The 25859-nt window shown below is 33.4% G+C and overlaps 1 protein-coding gene across 3 annotated transcripts in view; it reads left to right on the plus strand.

Annotated features, from left to right (window-relative positions):
• The window catches only part of Arid4b (AT-rich interaction domain 4B), a 141271-nt gene that overhangs the window by 58460 nt on the left and 56952 nt on the right, over positions 1-25859 (plus strand). For all 3 annotated transcript variants that reach the window (XM_026412772.2, XM_077802250.1, XM_077802251.1), the window contains exons 3-8: positions 2531-2641; positions 5545-5610; positions 8197-8287; positions 11649-11728; positions 17908-17999; positions 25483-25621. In XM_026412772.2, the coding sequence (XP_026268557.2) occupies positions 2531-2641; positions 5545-5610; positions 8197-8287; positions 11649-11728; positions 17908-17999; positions 25483-25621 (579 nt within the window). The remainder of the gene's footprint in view (positions 1-2530; positions 2642-5544; positions 5611-8196; positions 8288-11648; positions 11729-17907; positions 18000-25482; positions 25622-25859) is intronic.

Consider the following 25859-nt stretch of genomic DNA (forward strand, 5'->3'; position numbering starts at 1 on the left):
CTGATGAAGTAATACATATCTGGAATTTCCTTCAGGATAATCAGGATTGAGGGATAATTAAAAGAGGAGGGTTGATGAGACAGTTGTGTGGGTTAATAACTATGGTTACATGCAGAATTTATTATAGTAGTCTGACTTCTTTCTTTTTATTAGTATTGGGAATTGAACCCAAGGATCTTTAGCCACTGAGTCACATCCATAGCCCTTTTTATTTTTTATTTTGAGACAGGATCTCATTAGATTGCTTACCACCTCGCTAAGTTGCTGAAGCTGGCTTTGAACTTGTGATCCTTCTGCCTCTGCCTCCTGAACCAAAGAGATTACAGGCATGCACCACTGTACTGTTCTGTCTTCTTTGGTATTATGTTTGTAACATTCCTCAGTGTACATTTTTAAAAACAAAGAATACAGTCAAGTTGTTTAAAAAAAAATTAACCTTAGAAGTGGACTTTGAATAAAACCTTTTTTCTCTTCCCTCATTTTGGTTTGGATGTGAAGTGTTCCCCAAAAATCTCATGTGTGATAAGAATGTAATTAGTTCAGAGATGAAATTATTAGAGATGTAATCTAATCAATGGATTAATACAATTGAATGGATTGAATGGGTGGTAACTGTAGGCAAGTAGATGTGGCTGGAGGAAGTAAATCATAAGGGACCTGCCTTTGGAGTTTGTATTTTGTTCCTGGCACCTCCTTTACTGTCCTCCTGCTTCCTGGCTGTTATGAACTGAGCTGCTTTTCTCCTCCATGCTCCTTCGCCTTGCTGTTGTGTCTCATCTTGGGCCCAAAGCTAAGGATTTGGCTGATCATGGACTGAACCTCTGAAACCGTGAGCCAAAATAAAGTTTTCTACCTCTTAAGTTGTTTTTGTCTATTGTGGTCACAGGGACAAAAAGCTGACTAAAACATTCCCTTGTTCTATTCCCTTATCCCTCTTAACAGTTGTTCTTATTATTAGATATACTCTTTTCCATATACATAATATAATGTGTCCTTGGTTATTTCCACTTTTCTACAGGGGGAAAATAAGTAACATTTTAAAGGAATACACATTACCAGTTATCCTGTGTTTTTTTCCTCATTCGATTTAGTACTGAGAAACAGTGAATTCTCAGGATTATTGACATTATTTGAAAAAACTGAAGAAAGTGATTTAACTTTGAATTTGCATAATTTATGATGTGAATAGTCATTTAAATTGAGAGGTTGCTTCTTGAATTTTTTTTTTGGTGTGTGTGTGTGTATGTATACATATACATAGTGCTGAGGATTGAAACCAAGGCCTCCTAGGTGCTAGGCAAGCACAGAGCTACTTTTCATTCCTTTTTATTTTACTTTAAGACAGAGTCTTGCCTAAGTTGCCCAGGTTGGGCTTGAACATCAGATCCTCCTGCCTTAGCCTCCTGTGTAGCTGGGATTACAGGTGTGTGCCACCAGGATCAGCATTTCAAGTATTAAAGGAGGGGATGTGTGGCATGCGAAATATGAAATCATACTGCTCTATTTTACTGTTTTTTTTTTTTTTTGTTCACTGTGTTAATCAGCTTTTTGTTGCTGTGACAAAATATCTGGGGAAAACAACTTAGGAAGAAAAATTTACTTTGGGTTTTGTTTTCAGAGATTTCAGTTCATGGTGGGCCAGCTAGCTCTATTACTTTAGGCCTGGGGTGAGAATCAAACTCATTGCCTCGCATATTGCTAGGCAAGTACTCTACCACTGAGCAACAACCCCAGCCCCTCCTTTTCTTTTTTGATGGCACATCGTGAGATATTAAATATAAAACACTTTGACAAAAACCGTTTACATAATCATCCTTTGGCTATGGAATTGGTTTATACAAGCAGAACTCCTTAGAAATAAATAGGTCCTATGCAGAAATTTCTGTGATTGTAAAAGGTGAAAGTAATTAGATTAGGGCTCTTATAAACACAATCACAAATGAGGAAATATAAGAGTAAATAGTTTGAACCTATATGAATGCATTTGAGATGTTTGACAATAATTTATTGGACATGTCTCAGATTGGATTTTCTTATAGGTTTCATCAGTGGTTTGAATGCATTTATTTTCCTTTCCTTTTATACTGTTTTACCTTACTTTGTGTGTACATATAACAGCTATTCTGAATTTGGGTTGAATCTTCAGATATAGCCTGAAATATTAGAAGATATATATTTTTTTCAGATTTTGTCATTTAGCAAATGGATCCTTCTCTTTAATCATATAACAAATCAGTGTTTTAGTGAGTAAATGAATGACTGGAGGTGGAAATGGAAGGCTATACCTTGTAAGTGAGCTAATTCATATCAGGGACTATATGTGTTTAATAGGAAAGAAAAACTTATTTTACATGATAGATATTTAATACATTTAAGTAGGTTTTGTGGTACATATTTTATTATTTTTATTTTATAGATTTATGGTAAAATATAATTCTATTAATAGCTAAAATAGGATTGGATTCACTATTTTGATTTTTGGAAAGGAACTTCGCAGTTTGAGTCTAATTATATTTCTTTGCATGTTTAGGCCCTTGATGAGCCTCCCTATTTGACGGTGGGCACTGATGTGAGTGCTAAATACAGAGGAGCCTTTTGTGAAGCAAAGATCAAGACAGCAAAAAGACTTGTCAAAGTCAAGGTAAAGTAGTCGTAGTTTTTGTAAGTTCAGTATTTGATATTTAAACTCTTGTTGGGTAAGTATACCTAAGAGTTACTTTTCTGCCAAATGAATTTCTTGGAGTAATGGTTGTAAAAGTAACCCCAAATAAGCATTATTATAAAACACTGCAGTTGGAATAAAGTTAGATTTTCATAGTTGATATTTTGAATACAATTTCACAATGAATTTGTTATTGTATGTAATGTTAGTGTTTTGGTGCTGGGAAGGATGTTACAAGTCGTCTAGTTTAATTCCTTAATTTTATTATAGGAAAATTGAGGATTACAGAGGGTAGTGATTTATTTCCCCAAGGTCATTATAGCAAAACAGCTTGCCAATTTTAACCATGAGCTTCGGTTGTGACTCATAATTGATAGTATCTTAATGATGAAATAAGATATATCTGGTTGATGATTCTTTATTCTTCTGTGTTTTTTGAAAAAAAGAAATGTAATTACTTTCATTTTAATAAATGATCATGATCCTGGTGTAGTAGTGTTTGCCTATAGTTCTAGCTACTCCAAGAGATGGAAGCAGAATCACACTTAGAAGTTTGGAGACCAATCTCAGGAATATAGTCAGATTTTTCACCCTAAAAACAAACAAGAGTATAGCTCAGTGGTAGTGTATTCACCTGCCCTGAGTGAGGCCATGGGTTCAGTCTGCAGCACCACAAAGAAAGGAGAAAAAGAGAAAGAATAAAACATTGGCCACCTATATTTAATAACAAAAATATGTCTGTGTATTTGAAAAATATAAGACAAGTAAAATATTTGAATGTTGATGTTTATTCATTTATTATAATATATTGATTAGTAAACCATATTTATGAAACTTAGTGGGAAGGAGTGTGTGGGGATACGAGAATGAGACCTGAACTCTGTCCTCCAGAGATTTATCATCTAGATGAGCAGATATGTCAACCATTGGCTGCAGAGGTGTTGTGCTTCCTGTGGAGAATATCTGATTCTCCTCTGTAGCTTTTCCCATATTGCATGCTTGGGTTCCTCACTCATTACGCTCTTATCTAAGAACCATTTGAAAAAGCCTTAGAATTAGCTATAGACCTATAAGATACGAATCTTGGCCCCAAGGTGCCTCTCCTTTCTAGTCTGCATGCTGACAGTTCACTTATAATGTGGTTTTATGAGGGTACTGATGTTTCTTCTTCTGACTGCACACACTGGTGTTCCCTAAACACTCCATTTTCCCCAGCACTATACTAGAGTTGAAGAGAAAAACACTCACTAATTTTCTCACTTTTTCTGGGGCTGCTTTTAGCACATGTAACACCTTCCTGTGAATTAGACAAAGGTCCTCCCTTCTGGTGGAGAGCTGAGGACACACAACAACTCTGTTAGAAGAAACATGCTCTAGGGGCAGGAACCTTGTTATTCCAGGACCAGTGCTTTGGCCCAAGAATTATCGTCTGAATTTTACCTCCAACTTGCATTCTAGCTAAGATGACATCTAGCATTCCTGCCATTTTTTGATCTAAATAAAAGGAACAAAACTTTGTTTTTGGCTCTACTGCTTCCATTGCTAGGAGAGAACACCTTGTGCCTCATACTTTTTTTGGAGGGGGGGGTGCTCTAAAAATTTGTTTTGAATTCAAAATTAATGGTTTTCTTAACAGATTGAGAGCATATATCTTGACCAGTTTAATTTGTTTATAACTAAAAGTGAATGCATTTTAAACAAAATTGTTGATAAATTTCTTTACTACCAGTTTTCATTTGTTGAACATATATTCTGTGCTAAGCACTATATGAAGACACTGAAACTCTAGTGTTAAGACCTCCCATCTGCCAGTGGCTTATGGTTTAAGTGAAGGATACATACAGATACCTATGAAGATGATTTAAGTAAAGTGGTGATGCTTAGTGATACAGAAATGCCTGGGATGCATCTACTTTCATAGCTGGTTTGATAATCACATAAATCTGATAAGAACATAATGATGGTTCCATCCTTTTAAGAACTGTTTTGCCTTGTGTAAGAAAAAACAAGTTTTTCTGTACTGAACAGTGGAAACTATCATGTTTTTCACTAGCTAATTAAATATCCCAACACAAACCCTTTAGTTTAAATATTCAAACTTGAATCCTTTAGTTTAACTTAAGTGTGTTCATGTCTGGTTTTCTGTTTTCTGATTTCTGTAGTACTGACATACAATACAGTAAAGTTCTGGAGCTCATTGAACTTTAGTGCCACCATGTACTAGTTATGAGCTCGGACCAGTCCTGAGTTTTGTTATCAACAGACTGGAAATACTCAGATCTACCTAAAAGGGTTGTTTTGGAGATTGATTGATTGATGATTGATTGATTTTGGCAGTATTGGGATTGAACCCGGGATTACATGCTTGCTAGGCAAATGTTCTACTACTGAGCTACATCCCCTTGAGTGTGATGCTTAGCTCTCAGTAAATTCTTGTGGCTACCATTTATTATTAAGCTAAGCCTTCACAAAATTATATAACCTCCAATAGCTGAAGGTCTCTATGCTGTCTTTCAGATTTATTTTTTATTTTAATTAATTAGTTAATTTTTGTGGTATCAGGGTCCTTGACCATGGAGCGAGCTATATTTCTAGCCCTTTTTATTTTGAGACAGGGTGTTGCTAAGTTGCCCAGGCTGGCTTCAAACTTGCCATTCTCCTACTTCAGCTTCCCAAGTTACCAGATTACAGGCATGGAGCATTGTGCCCAGCTGTCAAAAGATTTTTCAGTTAATCCATTTAGGATTTGGGATCTCATTTAAATTAGGCAATTGTTAGCTTTTACTTCTTATAACAAAAACAAAAAATTAATGTAAATATAAGATTATGTTGCTTGATTTTTGTTGTTATTGTTGTTGGCTAATTAAATTTATAATTTCTAGGTGACCTTTAGACATGATTCTTCAACAGTGGAAGTTCAGGATGACCATATAAAGGGCCCACTGAAGGTAATTGATTTATTCATTATCAATTCTGTGATTGGAAAACAGAAATACGTGATCTTTTTCTTTTGGTTCACTTTGTTTTATAATTAATAAAATATATGCTTTTCTCTAAAAATTGAGTAGTAGAAAAAATAGCTTTAACATTAAAAAATACCTAATATGTCAGTAAAAACTAATAGTGTGTTCAGAAATGAAATATGAATGTCCAGAAGGCATTGAGTGTTTTCATTATCTAGGATGATGGATTTTTCCATGATGGAGAGATGGTGAACTAGAGGTCATTGATGCACGTTTTGCATGAGAAACTTAAACACTAGAACTCTTAATTCTTTGGAGTACCTGCTGGAAAATGAAGTCTAAGAGTCACCAGGCAGCTGTAAATAATGAGCATGTTCCTATTAAAAGTTATGGAGTTTTATTTCTTTGCTTTCATTTTTTTCCTCATTGACCCGTAAAATAAATATTACTCTACTTTGTGTCAGTGAGCAAGCTCTAGAACATGTGAGGAGCCACTTTGTGATCTTGGGCCCCTTGAAATGTCTGAAAATGGTCATTGGCCTGGCTAGGAGAATTTAAGAAATGTTAAGAATATTGAAGAAATATATTTGTAGATATAAGAAAAATCTCTTAACTGTTGAAGCTGTAATTTTGAGACAGAAATAGATGTGTTTTATACTTGTTCAATTTTAAGACTTAATTCAACCCTCAGGGCATTAATATTTTGCATATATAGTAGGTACTATGCAGGATTAAAACTCCTTAAGTTTGGTGGTGGTTGTTTTGTTTTGGTTTTATTCTTGCCTTGTAAAAATTTATTTCCAATCATTTCTATTTTATAGGTGTCATCTTGAATATTCATATACATGTTTATTTCTTGCAGGGACAAAGACCAAAAACATGTACTTTTGTAGTGTGACATTAAGCCACCATTTCTTTACCCACCAGTATGGGCTAGTACAGTGCTAAGTCTTTTTGCACATAATATTTATCATAACAGCTTTTTAGGGAAGTGGAAACTGAAGGGAGGTGAAATAATTAGGCCACAGTCTCAGTCAGTAATGGCTGTACCAAAGTTCTAATAGGGTCTTAGCCTATCATCAAAAAAACTTCCCTGCTGAACATTCAGTACACATACATATCCATGCTCTGTTTGTGTTTGGCTCATAAGCACAGGAGCATGGCTCTTCATTGCTTGACTGCCCTGTTGGCCTGGCATAGACACACAGGTGTTAACTACAAAGTTCTGTTGTACAGGAATAGAAAAGGCAGCTATTTTACAGCTTTAAGCCATCTTCTCTGCTTTGACCCCCAGCTTCCTGATAGTGGTATAGTTGATTTATTTTGTTCATTTAGTTTTCCTACATTAAAATTTCCTTTGTGATTAGGACTTAAGACTATTTTGAGTTTGACATACGCAGCGTACCACATTTTGGTCTCAAGATTATTAAAATATTTTTCTTTTTTAGGAGGCAGGGTTAATGAGTATTAAACACAGGGACCTTTTACTACTGTGCTACCTCCCCACCCCTTTTTATTTTTCAGTTTGAGACAGGGTCACACTATGTTGCTTAGACCCTCATTCATTTGCTAATGCTGAACTTGAACTTGTGATCCTCCTGCCTCAGCCTCCCCAGGTACTGGGATTTTAGGCATGTGCCACCACACCTGGCTGAATTGCTTTTCTTACCTGTGGTTTTGGTTTTTGTTGTTTTTTTCTCTAGAGTTTGATTGTTCCTTAATATCCTTTGTAACTTTCTATCACCTGGTAGAGTGTCAGCATTTGGATAAAGAAATAAGTCTACCAAAAATGATGGTCATTTGATATCAACACATTTTCAGTAATGAGCTAATATGGAAATAATTCCTAGGCCATTTAACAAATAAAAAATAACAATGGTGTTTACTGATCGTAATCATTTAATCAAAGTCCTGTTAATTCCTCAGAGTTCTCTTTTCTTTCTTGGGCATAGTTGGGGGTTAACAGTCTCTTTGAACAAGTTTATTTTTATTATCACTGTAAAAAATATTATATAGTTATCAGCATTTAATGATCAAATGGATAATAAATTGCTCTCATTAGTGGAACATACTATCCGTTTAGGAACCTCAGAGCTATTTTTTTCAATTGTCAATGTCATATGCAATGGTTCTTAAAAGAGTAGTTTGCTGATCCTTTGTGGTTCACACAACCCTTTAAGAGGATTGTAAGAGCAGAACTGTTTTTTTTTTTTTTTAATTTATTTCATTTATTTTTTATATGGTGCTGAGGATGGAACCTAGTGCCTCACATGTGTTAGGCAAGTGCTCTACTACTGAGGCACAATGTCAGTCCAAAACTGTTTTTGTAATAATACTTAGTTGTTCAAGTATGTTTTTCTGCTATGTCAATATTTCATTGATGTTATAAACCTATTGGTGGGTAAAATTGCTGGTATCTTAAACCAAATCAAGTTCAGTAGTCATTTTATTCTTTACCACTCTGCACTCATTTAAAATAAAAAAAAAAAAGAAAGAAAGCCAGGGTTCACTTTATTTATCTTTAAAAAGTTTTTTAAAAAATTTTTTTCTAATATTTAAAAAATATTTTAGGTAGGAGCTGTTGTGGAAGTGAAGAATCTTGATGGTGTGTATCAGGAAGCAGTTATCAATAAATTAACAGATGCAAGTTGGTACACTGTAGGTAAGAGAATAATTTTTCTTTTGATGATATGTTTTTAATTATATGGTAAAACTTAATCTTAAAATAGTGTTATTGGTTATCTTTCTAGATAATTTACCTTATTTCACTGCATAATCATGCCACCACATTAATGTATATTCAGTAGTATTCCATGCATCCTAATCTTGCACCAAAGACATTTAATTACTTAAATGATTTTTAAGTAATTACACTTAATTACACTACTGAAAATAAAAAGGTTTACATAATGGAACAACCACAGACATGAAAAATTGTGCTTTATATGTGTACTATGAATTGAAATGCATTCTGCTGTCATGTATAACAAATTAGAATAAATAAATAAGTTTCTTTAAAAAGCTTTACATAATAGTCACACCCAATTTTTTGCAAAAAAAAGCTCATAAAACTGATAATTATGTGGTGAAATATGGAAAAACATTTTTACAAGATGTATATATGTATACATAATAATTTGAAATTATTTAATGCATATATTATGCAATGGGTTTCTATTTAGTTTTCACTTTAAATTATATCGTATAGAGTTTTCTTTATCGTAACCATTTGTAAGTATGGAGTCTAGTAGTGTTAGATATTCACATTGTTGTTTAACAGGAGTTTCTTCTAACTATTGTATTTCATAATAGTCCATGCATTATAGTTTATTTTCTCTTACTATTTTGCCAGTCTTCTTGCTCTTAGAGTATATATTGGGTAGAATATATTTTGTATGTGTATGTGTCTTTTGTATGTATAATATTTCTCTAGTGTGTGCACTGAGAAATAGAAATAGTTTGAAAGGACTGTCGTTTTAAAAACTTAGTAGTGAAAACTATGAACAGTGTATGATATGCTGCGTATACCTGTTTTCCCGGTCCTTTTCATATTTGTCTTTTAAAATTTTTTGTCAATTTTGACATTTTATTTTAATGCCTCTCCCATGAATACTTATGAAACTGAACATCTTCTCATAATGTGTTTGTAAGGAACATAATTTTATTTGTTTTCTCTATTGTGAATTGCTTGACCTTCCCATTCTCCCTTTTCCTCTTGGGATGGTTTATCTTATTATTTTTAGGATGTGAGTTCTTCAGATATTCTAGATATTAACATTTTGCTCCTTTCATTGCATGTTTTGATGTCTGCTTTAAATTTTCATGCAATTTTTGTGTGGTCACCTTTTCCCTTGTTCTGAGATTTGTTTAAGAAAGGCCTTTAGGGACTGGGGTTGTGGCTCAGTGGTAAAGCGCATGCATAGCATGCGTGAGGCACTGGGTTCAATTCCTAGCACCACAATAAAAATAAACAAATAAAATAAATGTATTGTGTCCATCTACAAATAAAAATTGTTTAAAATTGGCCTTTATCAGTGTTACAGATCTATTTGGTAATATGTTCTTCAGCTTCCTCATAGTGTTACTTTTGTTTTATAATAGCTTTTTATTTTCCCCACAATTTTTTCAAACATTCTAAAATAATGATTGAACATTAGTTTTTAATGGATAGCCAATTATTCCATATCATACTTATTAAATGATAGTGAGTCTTATTCTTAAACAACCTCAAAGTTGAGAATAAACATCTAGTAAAATGTCTTTGGAGATGTCCGAATTCTATAGAGCTTTGACATAATGTGGGTGAGGTTTGTTTATATTTTGGTGGGATTAGGAAAAAAACACAATAAAGAGAAGGAAATGTTTCATTTTGCTATAAGCAAAATATTTGATGATGTCAGTTGCAGTACTGGAAATGATTCTGTGTAGTCTAAGTGGAAATTAGATGTGGTTGTCAGTTTCTTGAACATGGTACTTTTATCTCTGCATTGGATCAGTTGCAGCACTAAAAAATGTACTGAGAGGTATTTGTCCAATCTCACATAATGTGAAGTGTCGCTTAATGTCTAAGAATCTAATTTTGATAGGTAGGCAGAAACTGTATAATTTCTAAGATTGTGATCTTGGTAACGCTAAAATAGATGTACTCTTTTCCATAATTTCTGAGAAATGTAGTGTAGCCCAAAATTATATTTATCATGGAAATATACATACATTCCTTTTTAAAAAATTTTTATTAGTTATTGATGGACCTTTATTTATTTATTTGTTTATGTGCGATGCTGAGAATTGAACCCAGTGCCTCACACATGCTAGGTAAGCAGTCTACCACTGAGCCACAACCCCAGCCCGTGAAAATATACATATATTCTATGTTTACAAATTTACGATAGTTTTGCTAGAATATTTTAATATTTTAGTTTTTGTTATTTAAAAAATTTTTTCCCTAGTTTTGTTGTATTGTGTTTTATTATGGTGCTGAGGATTGAACCCAGGTCCTCATATATGCCATGTTCTACCAGTGAACTACATCCCTAGTCTCTATGCTCTATGGAAATATTAAGTTCCAAATAAAATCGTGTAAATTGATTTTATTTGGAACTTGAACTTATACATGGAACGTATACTTAATGAGGAAATATATAAGTATATATTTATATACTTTGTCAAGTGACACTTGATAAAGGTGCCAAAAATATACGTTGTAGAAAAGGCAGCCTTTTTAACAATCGGTGCTGGGACAACTTGGTTTTTATATGTAGAAGAATGAAGAGATGTCTTATACATGATGATTTAAGACATGTACATTTTGTAATGTGATTATCACAATCAAGTTAGTTAACACTTTATTTACTCATATTTTAGTAGATATTTGAGTACTTTAAATGTATAGTTTTCAACCAGGGAGGGAGTTGAATATGCTCCACCAGGGAAGCTTTGGTAGTATCTGGAGACATTTTTTGGTTGTGACAACTGGAAAGGAGGAACTAGTGGCATCTAGTGGGTAGAGTTAGGCCTGCTGCTAAATATCCTGAAGTATACAGGATAAACAAATTAGACGGGGAAATATCTGGTGTGATATGTCACTGGTGCAGTTTGTGAAACCCTGCTTAAAATAATGAAAATAGTCATTTTTGTAGGAACAGTTTGAATGTATGAGTTTGTAATCTTTCTGTCACTTAGGTAAATATCTATTGGTAACTACCAGTAGGACAACTTGCCTTGATAAGCATTGGTTAGCATTTAAATGATTTCCTCCTTAAATGCCACCTTGTTTTTATTTTTGTTTCCTGTTTCAGAGAAGATATTTTCATTTCAGGCATATTTCTTTTTTACTAGAAATGGTAAAGATATACTTCATAACTCTGACTTTAAAGTTTTTCACTAAAGAATATAAAAATGTGCGTTGAATTTCAACGTAATGTTAACAGGTCTGTTCTACTCAGAAAATTAAATGATTTTACATTTTGTTGTTAATCTTCAAAAAACTCTTCAGTAGCTTCCATTTTTACTTCTTTACATAGTTTTTGATGATGGTGATGAGAAGACACTGAGACGGTCTTCACTGTGCCTGAAGGGAGAGAGGCATTTTGCTGAAAGTGAAGTAAGTAGTGACCATATGATGAATGAACATCTTAATATCTTGTGTTGAGGGGTAAATTTTTGCTTCCTTAATTAATCTACTTATTAATCAGGAAAATTTATCAATATATGGTATTATTATAATGCCATCTGTGAAACGTGTTTAAGGGCTTGTTTTTGAGCACCAATTTCTGTTCTGGTTGTTTCAAGTATTTTGGTGTTAATATGGTAAGCTTGTATAATTATCTTTAGGTCACTTTTATATAGATTTCTTTAACTTGTCAATAATTATAAGAAGAGATGACTGATTTATTGCGCACTTGAATTCTGTCAAGAGTAAAAGATGTGTAAATACTAGCAACAGTCCCTACCTATGGCCAATCAACTTTGTCAGAGCCTCACCTCAAAGAAGTCTTACCAGACCGCCCTTTTGAAAATAGTCTCCCCATTCCTCTTCATCCTTTTAGGTTGATTTAGTTTTCTACATGACACTTATTCCTTGACTTCAAAATATGTAAATGCACTTAATATTTTGTTCATTGCCTGTCTTCCTCACAAGAGTGGGGACTTTGTGTCATCTTTACTACTTTGTTCCTAGTTTCTTAACACTGCCTGGCACAGAGTGGGAACTGAATAATTGTTAGTTATGTGAATAAATGAAGTGCTTTATAATTCCTAGAGACTTTGCTAAGAGACCAATATATGTTATCACATTTGCTACATTATATAGTAGATACTATTATTATCCCCAACTTACAGGTAAGGAAACTGATGACTAGAACAGGCTAAACCATTACTTTTCTAGCACCAAAGCCATATTCTTTATTTTAAAGTTGTATCATGAATGCAGGGTTTGTCCGACACAGATACATGCATCTGACATTTGACAAAGGTGCCAAAAACATACATTGGAGAAAAGGCAGCCTTTTTAACAAATGGTGCTGGGACAACTTGGTATCCATATGTAGAAGAATGAAACTAGACCCTTATCTCTCACTCTGCACAAAAAATCAACTCAAAATAGAAACTATGCAACTTTTGGAAAGAAAAATGTAGCATAAATACTCCAACTTTAAGACACAGATGACGACTTTCTCAGTAGGACCTCAGACACTCAGGAAATAATTACAAACGTTAATAAATGGAATAGCATCAACTGAAATAGCTTCTGCACAGCAAAGGAAACAATTAGGATTGTAAAGAGAGAACCTACAGAATGGGGATTAATATCTACAATGCAAAATAAAGAGCTCAAAAACTTTACGTAAAAAATTAAATAACCCAATTAATAAATGGGCAAATGAATTAAACAGACTCCTTAAAAGAGGAAATACAAATGGCCAACAAATACATGAAAAAATGTTCAACATCATTAGCAATTAGCGAAATGCAGTTCAAACCTAGACTGAGATTATATCTCATATCAGTAAGAGTGGCAGTCATCAAGAATACAAATAATAAATGCTGGAGAAGCTGTTGAGAAAAAGGAGTACTTTTACACTGTTAGTGGAACCGCAAATTAGTACAATCACTATGGAAATCACTGTGGAGTCTTTTCAAAAGGCTAGAAAAGACTTCTCAGAATTTACCCTGAAGAAATAGCCATCTTACTACTTGCTGACCCATGTTTATAGCAGAGAAATTCACAGTAGCCAAACCATGAAACCAGCCTAGATGTTCATCAGTGGATGAATGGATAAAGAAAATGTGGTATACATACATAATGGAATTTTAGTCAGCCATAAAGAAAAATGAAATTATGGCATTTGCAGGAAAATGAATGAAACTAGAGACTATAATGTTAAGTGAAATAAGTCAAACTCAGAAGGTTAAGGGTTGTATGTTTTCTCAGATGCAGAAGCTTGAAAGGGAAAGAAAGGTGGGGGTGGATCTCTAGAACTCAGAGAGATCAGTAGAGGAAAGGCCAGGAGTGGGAGAAAGTGCTGGGGAGTGATATCGGCCAAATTATGTAGTTATACTGTGTGCATATGTGAATATGTTACAATAAATTCCATAAATATGTACAACTATAATGGACCAATAAAAAATATGTGGGAAAAAAAGTGAATACAGGGTTTGCAAAGTTGTGTAACTCAGTAGTTTGCTATTAAAAATTTGAGATGTTATTAAAATGGTGTTATATTTCTAGCCCTGTCTATATATATTGATTGATGCACAGTGTGGCCAAACTGTAGTTTATTTTTACTAGTCACCATTTGGGACAGTGTTTCTTTGGGGACTTACCTATTAAACTGTTAGACTTCATAGGGTTTCTTGTTTAGTTTTGAAAATATTTTTGCTTCCTCAGTGACTGAATTCCCATTTAAATTTAGAATTTGGGACAGGTCCTCAGTATTATGATTTCATCTCATTTTACTATTTCCTGTACTTCTGCCTTGGTAGATTTCTTGATATTTCTAAATTATATTTTGTATGTTTCTTTTCTTGGTTCTTACAGAGCCCTGCTCCTCTGTTTGTTGGAATTTTCCCTTATTTCTTAATCCCACTAGAAATGATTCCTCCTCTATCATGTCATTGATGAGTTTTCTACCCAAATTTGTTCTCTTTATCCTTTGAATTCCTTGGCACTTTCCTTGCTTATCCTTGTTTTATGGTCTTTTTGTTACTTTTCCTTATGAGATTGTTTGAGGGGAGTAACCATGTTTTCCTCATCTTGATAGGCCTTCCTTTTCCCCCCGCAGTGCTTTCTACACATTAGTTGTCAATATAATATGTGGGCCTTGAAGTTTTAAAATCAGGAGAATTTTAAGTCAGAATAAGACAGATGTAGATTGAAATATTATGAACAAGTACCTGAGTTTCCTTTATACCTTCGGGGAGGATCTGTTTTACCTTGTATGTTTATGCAGCTGTGTACTATATGTTTTGTGAGAGGAAAATTAGTACACTGGTATGATTCCTTAAATCCTTCAGCATGCCAGGAGCTGCTGTGCTAAGGATTCAGTGTGAACCATGTAGACATGGAATTTATACTTAGATAACATCTTTTGGAGGGGGAAAACATTCATTAATCAAATAATTTTAAAATTTGAGTATATTAAGCCCTGTAGAGAGATGGTCAGGAATGTACACAGGGAATTTAATTTGCCATCTATATATATTCCTTTCCCTTTGATATATATTTTTGGTACCCGGATTGAACTCAGGGGTACTCAACTACTAAGCTACATCCCCCAGCCCTCTTTTGTATTTTATTTAGAGACAGGGTCTTATGAGTTGCTAAGTGCCTCTCCATTGCTAAAGCTGGCTTTGAACTCAAGATCCTCCTGAACTGCTGGCATTACAGGCGTGTGCCACTGTGCCTGGCTGCCTTTGATATATTTGATACTAAAAATGCTTTAGCTTTTTGAACAGGTATTTGGAGTAGTATCAGTATCATTTTTGCCTTGGGAAGGATGTTATACTATACCAACAGTATTTTGGTTAATTAATGCCACTAATATACTGTGTACTTCACAACAAAATCATAAATTTGAGATTTTCATGATGAGAACAAAAGTACCTCAGTCATTTCAAATTCCCACTCTGAAATTGCTGGTCCAGTCATAATCAGCTCATTGAGCATGTTAACTGCTGCTTAAAAATCAGGGTATTTCTACAGAACATTCATACTTTTGTTTATTATCTGAAAGCAGATTTTTTTATCTGCTTTGCTCTCTGTGCATTTACTACATGCAATTAAAAACTCTATCAAGAAGATTAGATAAAATTCTAGTCCCCTATTTTCTGTATCCCATTTTAGGGAAGTAGACATTTCATTCTAGACATGTGGGATTTTCTGTGCGCCTTTAATATCGCTTCCAAGAGTCTCTGGTGTTTACTCTTTAGATATGACACAAAGCAGATGCTATCTTTCCACCAGTCTCTTTTGTCCCTTGAATAAAGATACTACTCCTTTTTTGGACGTGGATTGAGGCTATGACAGAGATATTGCTATTTACTGTTTATAATTCTTCGTTACATACCAGAGAAAGATTGTAGTTTCTTAATTGAAAATTACTGTAGTGAAATTGGTGCACATGCCTGCCTATACTCAGCAACTCTGACATCTGAAGTCAGAGGATTGCAAGTTTGAGGACAGCCTAGGCAACATGGACCCTGTCTCAAAATAAAAAATAAAAAGGGCTGAGGAGGTAGCTCTGTCCTAAGTGCCCATGGGTTCAGTCCCTAGTACTGGAAAAATTTTAAAAAGGAAAATTACTGTATGTAATTCCTAAACAACTCTTCAGAAATTTTCCTCCCTGTGAAAAGTGAAATGACAAACAGATTCTTAAAGTAGAAATCACAACACATAATAAAAATCTCTTCTTTCAAGAAAGCAGCCTTAGTTTTTGTGGAGGGGGAGAAACATTTAATCCAGCTCTCAGCTTGGCAGAAAGTGAGTCCAGAGAATTTTTTTCCCCTAATTACCTAATGGAGTACTTCGAAATTTTCACTCTTTAGAAGTATAATTAGTAGTTAAAAAGTAACTTCTAAGGACTTTCTGTTTGGCAGATATTGTGTTTGGGATGGCTTTGGTCTCTACACAATACTTTTCAAATACCTGTTTCATTTGTATAGAGTATTACAAATAGCTCCTCTATGCTCTACCAACCTTAACAGCTGTTATTTACTTCCAGTTTCTCCCTGTGTATATCTTGGTGGTATAATTAGAATGGAACTAGTCCATAATCTCTATCAGCCTTTGCACAAACTGAATTTGAAAGATGAGGGGTTTCTTTTTGCCCTATAAAAATTAACAATTTTGCCTTAACTTGAGGGAATCAGTCTTTTTGTAATTCTTTATGACTGGTACTTTTTTCTTATATACCATATTCTTTGTTGTTGGATGAATATCTAGATATCTTAAACACATTTACATATATTTTAATGGATCATACACAAAAGATTATTAATATGCTTTCCCTTTCACAGTTCAGTTCATCATTATTTTCTTTAATGTTACCTCAATTTAAAAAATGGAAGTCGAAAATTTCTTTTTAAATTTAGCATTGTTTGTATAGATGCCTGACATTTAAATCAGAGTCGATGGATATCTTTTCTTATACTATACTTTCTTGATTGTAACTTTAAGAAGTCCATACTCTGAATAGTTCCTCACCCTTATGTCCATCCTGACCGTTTTCCCAGGAATCCCTTGTTTTCTTGGTGCTCATAAAATTATCTCCAATAGTAAAGGACACTGAAGGAAAACTAGCCATGGAAATCTCAAAAAGAGTTTTTTGAGAGAAAAATAGTAGAGACAGTAGGCATATTGTCAAAGTTGATATTGAGAGAGTCAAGTTTAATATCTTTGAACTGATAGCATTTTATGTCAAATCCTTTCAGGAAGTAAAGGCCAGGCAAATTGTAAGAAAATTTTTTTGAGATATCTAACACTGAGAAAGTTAGGGCAAAAACAAACAAACAAACAACAAGAAAAACTAATTTTTTTCTTCCCCTCCTTCTGTCTTCAACCATCAGTCTTTTACTGGAAATCATTACTTTTGGAAGGGGGTGAGGGACTTTGGTTGATGTGAACTATGCACTTGATAATAAGAAAGAAATGTTCATTTATTGGTTGACATTTTCATATGAAGTATCATGATATTAGCTGCTGCAGATTAAAGAGGAAAGGAGAATAAATTTAGAAAAACTTATGTTTTAATTTTCTTTAAAATACTTATATTTTCCAAATAATCATACAGCTTCTCTGAAGTCCATTTCAAAGCAGTTGGTGCTTATCTCGATAGTTAACCTGTGTTTGTGTTACTTGTTAATCATTTTATGAATTATAATTCCATATGTACAAGGGAAAATTTGAGCTACAGTACACACCCACCTAAGAGTTTGATGGGTATTTTACTTCTCGCGTCCATATTCCCTGAGTTATTTTTTAACTTTTTCTTGTATTTTAATCATTCTGAGATGCCTGTCAACCATTTAATAGGTAATGAGTCATCTAGACAGAAGAGCCATTTTTTTTTTCATTTTTTTCCTCATTAATGGTCTCATTCATCTTTATTCTAATATCTTTGAAACTAGAATTTTCTATCTTTAGGAAAGTTGTGTTTTAGTTTTTAGCCTTCCTTGGGGAATAATTTAGTCTCGAAATCTGAGCATAATCTTAAACTGATTTGGTTTAAAAAGAAAGCACTTGCAAAGTAATAACTTGTGATGGGTTTATGTTCTTACCCACAGACATTAGACCAGCTCCCACTCACCAACCCTGAGCATTTTGGCACTCCAGTCATAGGAAAGAAAACAAATAGAGGAAGAAGATCTAATCATATGTAAGTCCATTTTCATAACTGTAGTTGAACCTGAATTCATTTCTCCTAATATTGTTTTAATAGTTCTTATTTTTAAATTGTAATTTGCAGAATGCTAATGAGATCAAATAGTAATTTTAGATCTAGTATTGCTTTCAAACTGCTCAGCATGGGTAATTGAGCTTCTCTATGCTCTACCAATCTTAACAGCTATTATTTACTTCCAGTTTCTCCCTGTGTATATCTTGGTGGTATATTCAGAATGGAACTAGTCCATAATCTGTATCAGCCTTTTTTTTTTAAATCTCTAGTGCCTCCTTCCACATCAATGTCTTGCTCATTCTTTAATTCTCAACAGAAGTGCTACTTGCTTTATGTAAACCATTTTGTGTCTCCCAATTTTTTTCTTGAAACCAGACATGCCACATATTGTTGGAGTATCTATTAAAAATAAGTATTGAGTTAATTATTAAAAACCTTCAGTGTAAGTGAATGCTTTCATTCAATATGTTGAGTCAGATATTAATTCTAATTGTGTCTGAGCATTGGAGATAGTTGGGTAGGCGCTCTCTCTAATTATTTAATTTCAGCCTTACAGCAACTCTTTAAGATAGGTTATCCTTATTAAAATTAAGAAAATAAACCTAAGAGAAATGAAATATCTGATCCAAGGAATAGAGGAAGAACCAGGACTTGACCTCACCCTTACTCCATAAGCCTTTTCCTGTTCAACTAAGGGACTCTTTCTTTAGAGTACTTCAGTTACTGCACAAATTACGTGTAATAATAAATAAAAATTCATTTGAGGGAGTAAATTAGAAGACGAGTTATTGCATTGAAAAGATACTTAATGTTACTCATTTTCCTACCATGTCTGTGATTAGTTACCACGTGAATAATTTCTCTGACTAGTGACTTAGATTACTGGTTATTTGTCTATTTTTAGGATACCTAGGTTGTAAATGTTAACTTATTTATATGTATGACATTTAAAAATTGAGACAGAAAAATAAATTAAAAATATATAATAGCATTATTAGTATGAAAGACCTCTGTCATGAATATTAGGTGTTACTGTGATGTAATAATGCTTCCAGTTTTTCCAGAGGGCTATTAGGTTGCCATAATGTATTCACTGAAGCACTTCGTTTTTGATATCTTTGGATGTCTCTTTGAAAATTAATGACTTTAATTATGAATTAAGATCTTATATATCACTGATCATTATAGTCTTCCTCTAATTCTCTACTCAACTTTTTTTTTGTAGACTTGATTTTTGTTTCTTTTTTAAAAAATATTTTTTAGTTGTAGTTAGACACAATATCTTTATTTTATTTATTTATTTTTACGTGGTGCTGAGGATGGAACCCAGGGCCTTGCACATGCTAGGTGAGCTTTCTACCGCTCAACCATAATCCCAGTCCTTTACTCAACTTTTAATTATGATTTATGATGTCAGAGTAGTGAGGTTCATGAAATTTAAAATTATTTTTTTATTGATGATTTCTGATTATCTAGCCCAGTGTGGAACCAGAAGGCTTGGGCTTGAATTCTAACTCTCCCACTTTTTTGCTATGTGATGTTTAACAGGTTACTGAATCTTTTCATGTCTCAATTCTCGCCTATAAAAATTGAGATATTAGTATTACTTGTTTTTTAGAGTTGTTATGGAAATTGAATTAATATCATGAGTGTGTTAATATAGTAAGTACAAATAGAGAATCCCTTATCCAAAATGCGTGGGACTGGAGATGTTTCAGATTTCAGAGTTTTTCAGAGTTTAGATTATTTGTGTAGACTGTACTGGTTAAACATCCAAAATTCAAAATGCTCTCATTTCAGATCATTTTAGATTTGGCATGGTCACCCTGAAGTAGGTAAATACCATCATCATGTTATTTACATGAAGAAAAAAATTCATGAAGAATTGGTAGTGTATCATCTGAACTCATTATATATGAAAATATGTGTATATGCATGTATATAAAAATTATTCTTACTAGTATTTACATCTAATAGGCAAGTATTGGTTTTTGCTGCATTATCTGCACTTAAAAAAATATATATATATATATATTTTTAGATGTAGTTGGACACAGTATCTTTATTTTTACATGTGCCTCACATGTGCTAGGTGGGTGCTCTTCCACTGAACTACAGCCCCAGCCCTAGCATTATCTGAACTTTTAACAGCATTCACATATATTTTAGGAAAAATAGTTTTTTATACATCTCAATTTTTTTCCATTTTGAAAAAAAATTGTACGTGCTGTTTATTGCATACTTTAAATTTTAAATAGATATATTATGGAGTATCATTTAGACTGATGTACAAAAATGATTAAAAATTAGAATCTATTAAAAAGTCTGTTAGGTTTGTAAGCTGAGTTGTCCCTTTCTTGAATATGAGAATAAAGTATGTAGGTGCTATGGAACAAGTTGATCTTTGCTTTTTAAAGACTCCAGCAAACATTCTAAGTTGGAGGTTTTTCTATTAAGAATCTCTGTGTTTAATGAGAGATTTGCCTTGGGATTGTACTGTACACACACCAAGTATGAAGACAGATAAAAGATTGAGAATTGCTTTTCTAGGGGATGAATCCCATTTTAATCTGTGATCTTGTTTTACTTGCTGATTCTTTCCCTTTACTAGTGAGTTGGTCATTCTCAATGCCGAGGGACCTGAACATGTTGTGCTTGCTTAGTGTTTGGAACTCTGTTGTGTAAGCATCATGAACAAGTACCACAGTTTGAATTACCCATATCCTTCAATCTAATACCTCAAACCTCATTCTCCTGTCTCTTCCAACTCATTCTCTACAACAAAGTCTTAGACCTGGATCTCAAGACTGCTCATCTGACCTTCATTTCTATTTTTAATACTCTACTAAAAAATATCTTCATTGTGGTTCTCTGATTGCTGTTTAAAATGTATTTTTGTACAAAGATAAATAAGGTTGTCTCTTCACAGGATTCCATTGTTGTAATAATCTATCACTACCTTTGTTTTCTTTTAGCAGCTATACCAGTTAATGTGCCCCCTGTTATTCCAGAATTATTTTTGACATATTTCATTTAATCGGCTTTCATTTATGTTCTACCTTTAATTCCAATAAGTTCAACTATTTTCTTTTTAACAATGATCATCTTCTGTCATTAATTTTTTAAATTAATTAATTGATCTTTTTAATTAGCATGTATGTACCCATTGTGGCAGACATAATTTTGTAATGCCTCCCTTTCCCAGTTTTTTCTGATAATTTGGCTAAAGAATATGTGCATTTGCAATAGTAGAAAAGCAGTCTACTTGCTGTTTTCTCCTTCAGAAGTAATGATTCTGGTTAACAAGGAATTATTTATGAGTAAATGTTTTACCCAGTGACAGTGCTAAGATTAACCTGATGAACTAATGATTTAACTTGGTATTTACAGGTCTACAGATCTTACCACATTTTTTATGGATACATAATTCACACACCATAAACTTCACCCTTTTGAAGTATATGGTTAGTGATTGTTAGTATATTCATGGAATCACACGGTTGACACCACTGTTTAATTCCAAAAGTGTTTTTACTCCTTTATTTTGAAATGAGAATTGGATTCTAGTTTCCTTCATAACTCTTCTTTCTTTCTTATGTTTGGCAGTGTTGGGGTTTGAACCCAGGGCCTCACACATGCTAGGCAAATGTTGTACTTGAGCTGCATTCCCAACTCTAGTTTCCTTCTTAATAGAAGTTGAGAAGAAAATTGGAACATTTTCTTTTTTTCTTATGTTTTTTAAATTTGTTCAAACTCTTTTAAGTGTATAAGTCCATATATTCCATATTTCTCAATATCTAAGACTTGTTATATGTTGTCATTTTCATGGTACTATATAGGCTTTTAATTTACAACACCCAAAGTATGAAATGGATATTGACTAGCCTGAAATAATAAAGGATCATTGAATTTGAAATAGCATTTCAAAGACTGATCCTCTGAAATTCCTAGCCCAGTTTTTCATTTGCATCTTACCATTTCCCTTTCTTTGGCCCACGTCTTATCTGAAGTTCTAGATTTAAAACTTATTTAATAGTGATAATCACCTTTGAATATTTATTATAGTATTATGGTAAATATGAAATACTTTGTTTCCAGTGGCATCAGATTTTATTTCATAGAGGCAGGGCATTATTTTTTAAATATTTTTTTTTAGTTGTAGATGGACACAATATCTTGGTTTGTTTATTTTTATGGGGTGCTAATGATCGAACCCAGTGCTTCACACATGTGAGGCAAGCGCTGAACCACTGAGCTATAGCCCCAGAGCAGGGCATTATTTTTTTGTGACTCTATTAATAAGTACTTTGCCACTGAAGAAAAAACAATGTCAGAGGTGAACAGAGACCAAGTAGGCTCTTTAATTGCTCTGTCTCCTCCAACTCACCTTGCCATACGTCTATAGTGTAGTGCTGGGCCCGGAACCCACATGATGGGCAAGTGCTCTACCACTGAACCAAAACCCTAGTCATTCATACACACACACACACACATATACACATACATATATACACACAAACACACATTTTTTAAAAAATATTTTTAGTTTTAGATGAACAGAATACCTTTACTTTATGTATATGTGGTCCTGAGGATCAAACCCAGTGCCTCACATGTGCCAGGCAAGCACTCTGCCGCTAAGCTACAACCCCAGCTCTCTTCATATATTTTTGATGCTCATTTATTTTAGTTCATCAGTTTATTGAGTACCTGCCTTCATTAACAATTTCCTGGCTAAGCTCCTTTAAAAGGACAAAAGAAAGGAGCTATGGGCATAATTGTATTATTTACACTGAATGTATATATTTTTTAAGAATAAAGTCAGAATTACCATAGTAGAAAGAAGGAAATCTTTTTATTTATTTCATCAAATATTTATTGCTGTGTCAAACACTGTTGAAATACTTCAGATTGTTTCAGTGGAAAAAATAAACAATTATTTAAAAAATTCTCTGCCTTTAAACCTTATATTTTCTTAATGGAGGAGTTGGACAATATGTAAATTATACAGTAGTAGAGCAGGGTAAAGGGAGATGGAAGGGGTGAGCAGGTTGAAAACTTGAAGAAGGTGGGCAAGGCGACATTTTAGACTCAGATGGGTGTTTATCAGTTTTGAGGGGAGGATCAAAAAGAGATGAGAATAAGGTAAGAGAGGCTGGAGGAAAAAATGAGATTAGGATTTTTTTCTTTTTTTGTAATTTATTTTTTAGTTTATAGTTGGACACAGTACCTTTATTTTTTTAATTTATTTTTATGTGGTGCTGAGGATCGAACCCAGGGTCTCCCAAGTGCGAGGCTAGTGCTCCACCGCTGAGCCACAACCCCCAGCTGAGGACTTTTTTTTTTTAAGATGAGAAAAATGACAATAAATTGATGGAAATAACAGTATATTGATGTTACTGAATCTAGTAGAGGCAGAAGAAATGGATACCAGAGAGTGGAGGATTCATGGTGGGAGGAAATGTTGAGGGAAGGATAAGGATGAGGTTGATCTAGACCAACAAAGGTTGTTTCTATTTTTGTATAACTTTGGGATGTGAAGTCTTCATACTTGTTAAGTCTGAAGAAGTCAGAATTTTGATAGAGAAATTTACTTCCCCAATAAAGCTCAATTTTCTATATTTTACAGATTTTCATATGTATGTTTTATATGGTGATGGGATTTTCTAGCATGCTAATGATATAAAGGGCATACACATACCTTGATATTAGTATGAGAGTTGAGTGACTACTTTTGAATAGCGATATTGATGGTGTTAAGTTTGGTTGTGCTTTATATTTATTAGAGGGTGGAGAGATTAAAAGTCATTGCCCTTCAGAATGTCTTCTACTGAAGGAGAAATTAGACTTTGGAAGTCTGTAATCATTATATTCCAAGTTGTGTGCCCATATGTATAGTCTCATGCTCTGGTAATAAACAGGCTTGTTGAGTTTTTTGGTTTCTTTCTACCTGCTTTCTAAGTGGGCATTAATCTCAAGTGCTATTTGAAATATAGGACTTTACTTGATAGCTGACTTTGCTTTGTTATTTACTTGGCTGATTGTTAGAGTCAAATTTTGTTATTCCCATGTCACTCAGATTATTATAATATTTTTTGCTTTGTTTACATTCATATTGAAATGTATACATTTAAAGAGATTTTGTAACAGATATCAAAGATAATTTCAGAATATACTGGACTTGTCCCAATCAACCAAATAGATGAATCAATTTAAAATTTGGTGGTGTTATTGGTGCAATGGATGAAGTGAAGGGCTTTAGCATGCTAAACAGGTCTGCCATTCAAGTACATCCCAAACCCCAATTATGTTTGAAGTTTTAAAGTAGCAAATCTGTTATCAAGTTTATTGACAAAAAAAAGTAAACTTAGATGTTTTCATCATTGTATATATTCAGTGCTAGACATTATTCTGTGTTATAAAAGAGCATATTTTATATTTTATGTAGATTCTTTGCATAAAGAACATATTTTCATGTAGTCAAAATTTCTTAGTGTCCTTTCTTATTCTGGGCATTTTGAGCAGTCAGTTAGAAATCTTTTTGTTAGCAGCGATTGTGAACTTTCTTGCCACCAGGTGTAAGGTAGAATATCTTTTTGTTTTACAATTTTGTTCTGTTTTTCTTTTTGAAATTTGCTTTTTACTTTATTTACCTCAAATGTTGATAACATAGCATCTGGTTTTAGGTCCTTCCTTTTTCTTCTGTCAGTTAACAGTTTTCTAATTTACTAGCCCAATATTTTATGTTACTATATACATCTTTAAAACATAATACAAAAAAACCATATAGAGTTTATGAATTCCTGTTTTTTGTTTGATACTAAGGATATCAGTGGTGATCTCTTACCAGATTGCCTCCTCTCCCCATTCTAATCTCTACTTAATAAAGATCTGCAGGTCCTTTCTTAAAATTTAGCTTTATACTGGGAATGTAATATGACTTTCTCCCTAACTCCTAAAATCTGAGATTGAGATCTAATATATACATTTATTTTTATTTTTTTGTAGTTATAGGTGGACAGAGTGCCTTTTTAAAAATTTGTTTATTTATATGTGGTGCTAAGGATCTAACCTAGTGCCTCACATGTGCTAGGCAAGCGCTCTTCCTTCCAGTGGGTTACAGATCCAGCCTGGGATCTAATATATTTTAGTGTAGTATTGAGATATTTAATAGAGACCTTCAAATTTGGGGGGATTTGAGGACCGGTTATTCTGATCTGTTGTTCCCCCTTAATCTTTTAAAATAGTAGTAAATAAATTTGAAAGAGTTTTAGGAATTTGATGTGCTTTTCTTTGAAGATAACTCTGTTACTCTTTAGAAAGTTCAGAAACTTTAAAATTTAAATTTGCCATTTTGTAGGTGTTAGGAAATCTGATAAAAGGTCTGAAACACCTATATTCATCATTGGCATGTTTATTCTTTCTAAAGATAAATGGAAATATCTTATTTTTTTTTCTTTAGACCAGAGGAAGAGTCTTCATCATCCTCCAGTGATGAAGATGAGGATGATAGGAAACAAATTGATGAACTACTAGGCAAAGTTGTATGTGTAGATTACGTTAGTTTGGATAAAAAGAAAGCACTGTGGTTTCCAGCATTGGTGAGTAGTTTCAACATTAAAGAATTTAATTTTCAAGTATGTAATTTATGAGGAAAAGAATGGATTTTCTTACTGGTGTTTGTCATAGATGCACAATGAAATGTTTCTAACATCAAGTTCACACAAAGATTACTTTCAAAATTGTTTTTAAGTTCAATGATTTCTTGATGACATCTAAGAAAATAAAAATTTGATGATCTTAGAAGTAGGTATATGACAATTGCTTATATTGCTCTAT

This window comes from Urocitellus parryii, chromosome 9 (assembly GCF_045843805.1).
Source record: "Urocitellus parryii isolate mUroPar1 chromosome 9, mUroPar1.hap1, whole genome shotgun sequence".
NCBI lineage: Eukaryota > Metazoa > Chordata > Mammalia > Rodentia > Sciuridae > Urocitellus > Urocitellus parryii.